The sequence below is a fragment of the Nestor notabilis genome, unplaced genomic scaffold, assembly GCF_000696875.1.
Source record: "Nestor notabilis isolate BGI_N333 unplaced genomic scaffold, ASM69687v1 scaffold17498, whole genome shotgun sequence".
Lineage (NCBI taxonomy): Eukaryota > Metazoa > Chordata > Aves > Psittaciformes > Psittacidae > Nestor > Nestor notabilis.
This window is the reverse complement of record NW_009939856.1, coordinates 59,542-61,359: the sequence shown is the minus strand read 5'-3', so window position 1 is coordinate 61,359 and position 1,818 is coordinate 59,542. Positions and strand designations below refer to the sequence as shown.

Genomic DNA, 1,818 nt, shown 5'->3' with positions numbered 1-1,818 from the left:
TGGGAAATACAATGGAAAACTGTATATATGTCTGCTGCAAAGTTTGAAGTAATTTAGTGAAACAATAGTCTCTAATAACTGATAGATTGTTCTCAGCTGTATTGTTTCAAGTTGGAAATACAGCTCCTGTAAAAATCACACTGGTCTTACAGAGGAGCAGTAAGAAAAGGAGTCCCATGCTTTGGAAACAGGAGGGTAAGACGTGTGTATGAATAGACTTAATGTTAATTTGCATATGGTAGACTTTATTCTTAGCCGTGTTAGCTCAAAGGATTTTGAGCCTCACTTTTTACAGACCTGTTTCAGTCCCAATATAAGCAACAGCTTCTATCATATTCCTTTTATATTGTCTGTTGTAGTGCTAGAAGAGATTTGGAGCGTGATTGTACATTGACTACTTTACTTAAAGGGATAGCGTGTTGTAAGAAATACTGTTCCCAGTGTGATTGCCCTGTGATGTTTGCATAATGGAATGAGAATTCTCTAGTGGCAAGTTGAAGGTGCTTTTCACCCCAGGAGCTTCTGAAGCTGCAGGACTTTGCCAGTGTTAAATGCCTAGCAGGGACAATTTTACTTAACTGTAGTTGTCTTATTTCCTTTTCTTTAGGTCAGAGTAGCGGACAGAATCTAGAAGAAGGAAGCACTTTCACAAATATGGAAGAGGATACCAAACCTCTCCTGGTTCCTGAGGGAGGCGATGAAAGCAGTTATGGCATCATGAATATACAGTTTAATCCAGAAGACTTTAAGTGCAAAAGGTATGAGGAAGACTGAAGTTACAGAATGATTATATAGCCTTGAGTTGTTTAATCTTTGCTGTTAGCAACAGAATTCTGCAGAGAGGAAAAGCTAAGACTTGAAAACCAGGATCTGAGTAAAACAGTTCCTACTTTCTCTCTGTATAGTATTTCCAAGCACCACGTGAACAGACATACTGTGTTTTGTTTATAAGACTTTTGACATCACTTCAGAGAGTGTTCTTGTAAGAACTTGGCATGTGGATTTTAAAGTGCTCTTCTAACACCGAGTATCCTGTGTATACTGAAGCATTATGTTTTTTATTTAGCGTGATGAGCTGAAATGTTGAGACTATACAAGAAAGCTTGCCAGGTGGTATAGATCAGCGACTGTCAGTACTTGTAAATGGGTCCGTATGTGTTCTACAGGTCATGCTGGAAAAATACATTATGTGCTAGCACCGAGCAACCTTTATTGCCTTTGAGGAAAAAAAATGTATTGTTTTTTGAGACTGAGCAAATACGAAAAATTCATGAGCCGAGAGTTTTTGCCATGCCTGCAAAAATAATACATATCTGAGTGGTTATTTTGCATGTTTTCTTAGAGCTTAACAGCTCTGTTCCCTAAAGGAGGTCACAGTGGGAGACGTAGAATCATAGAATGATTTGTGTTGGAAAGGACCTTAAAGATTATCAGTTCCAACCCTCTGCCATGGGCAGGGACACTTTCCACTAGACCAGGTTGCTCCAAGCCCCGTCCAACCTGGCCTTGAACACTGCCAGGGATGGGGCAGCCACAACTTCTCTGGGCAACCTGTGCCAGCGCCTCACCACCCTCACAGTAAAGATTTTTTTTCCTAATACCTACTCTAACTCTCCCTCTTTCAGTTTAAAGCCATTCTCCCTTGTCCTGTCCTTACATGCTCTTATAGTGCAGTGCCCTCTGCTGTTGTAGTTAAGATTTCTGTGAGCTGGTCCTGGAACCAAAATCGAGATCGGGGTTGGAACTGCCCTTCTGATCCTATCTGGAGGCACCAGATCTGCTTTTTTTTTTACCCCAGCTATCCCTTGGACTCCGTTT

At 40.9% G+C, this 1,818-nt stretch overlaps 1 protein-coding gene across 1 annotated transcript in view; it reads left to right on the top strand.

Moving 5' to 3' along the window:
* Positions 1 to 626: 626 nt before the first annotated feature.
* The window catches only part of SLC38A9 (solute carrier family 38, member 9), a 37,632-nt gene continuing 36,440 nt past the window's right edge, over positions 627 to 1,818 (top strand). Inside the window, 1 exon segment of the mRNA XM_010020086.1 lies at positions 627 to 758. Within this exon segment, the coding sequence (XP_010018388.1) occupies positions 655 to 758 (104 nt within the window). The 5' untranslated portion in view covers positions 627 to 654.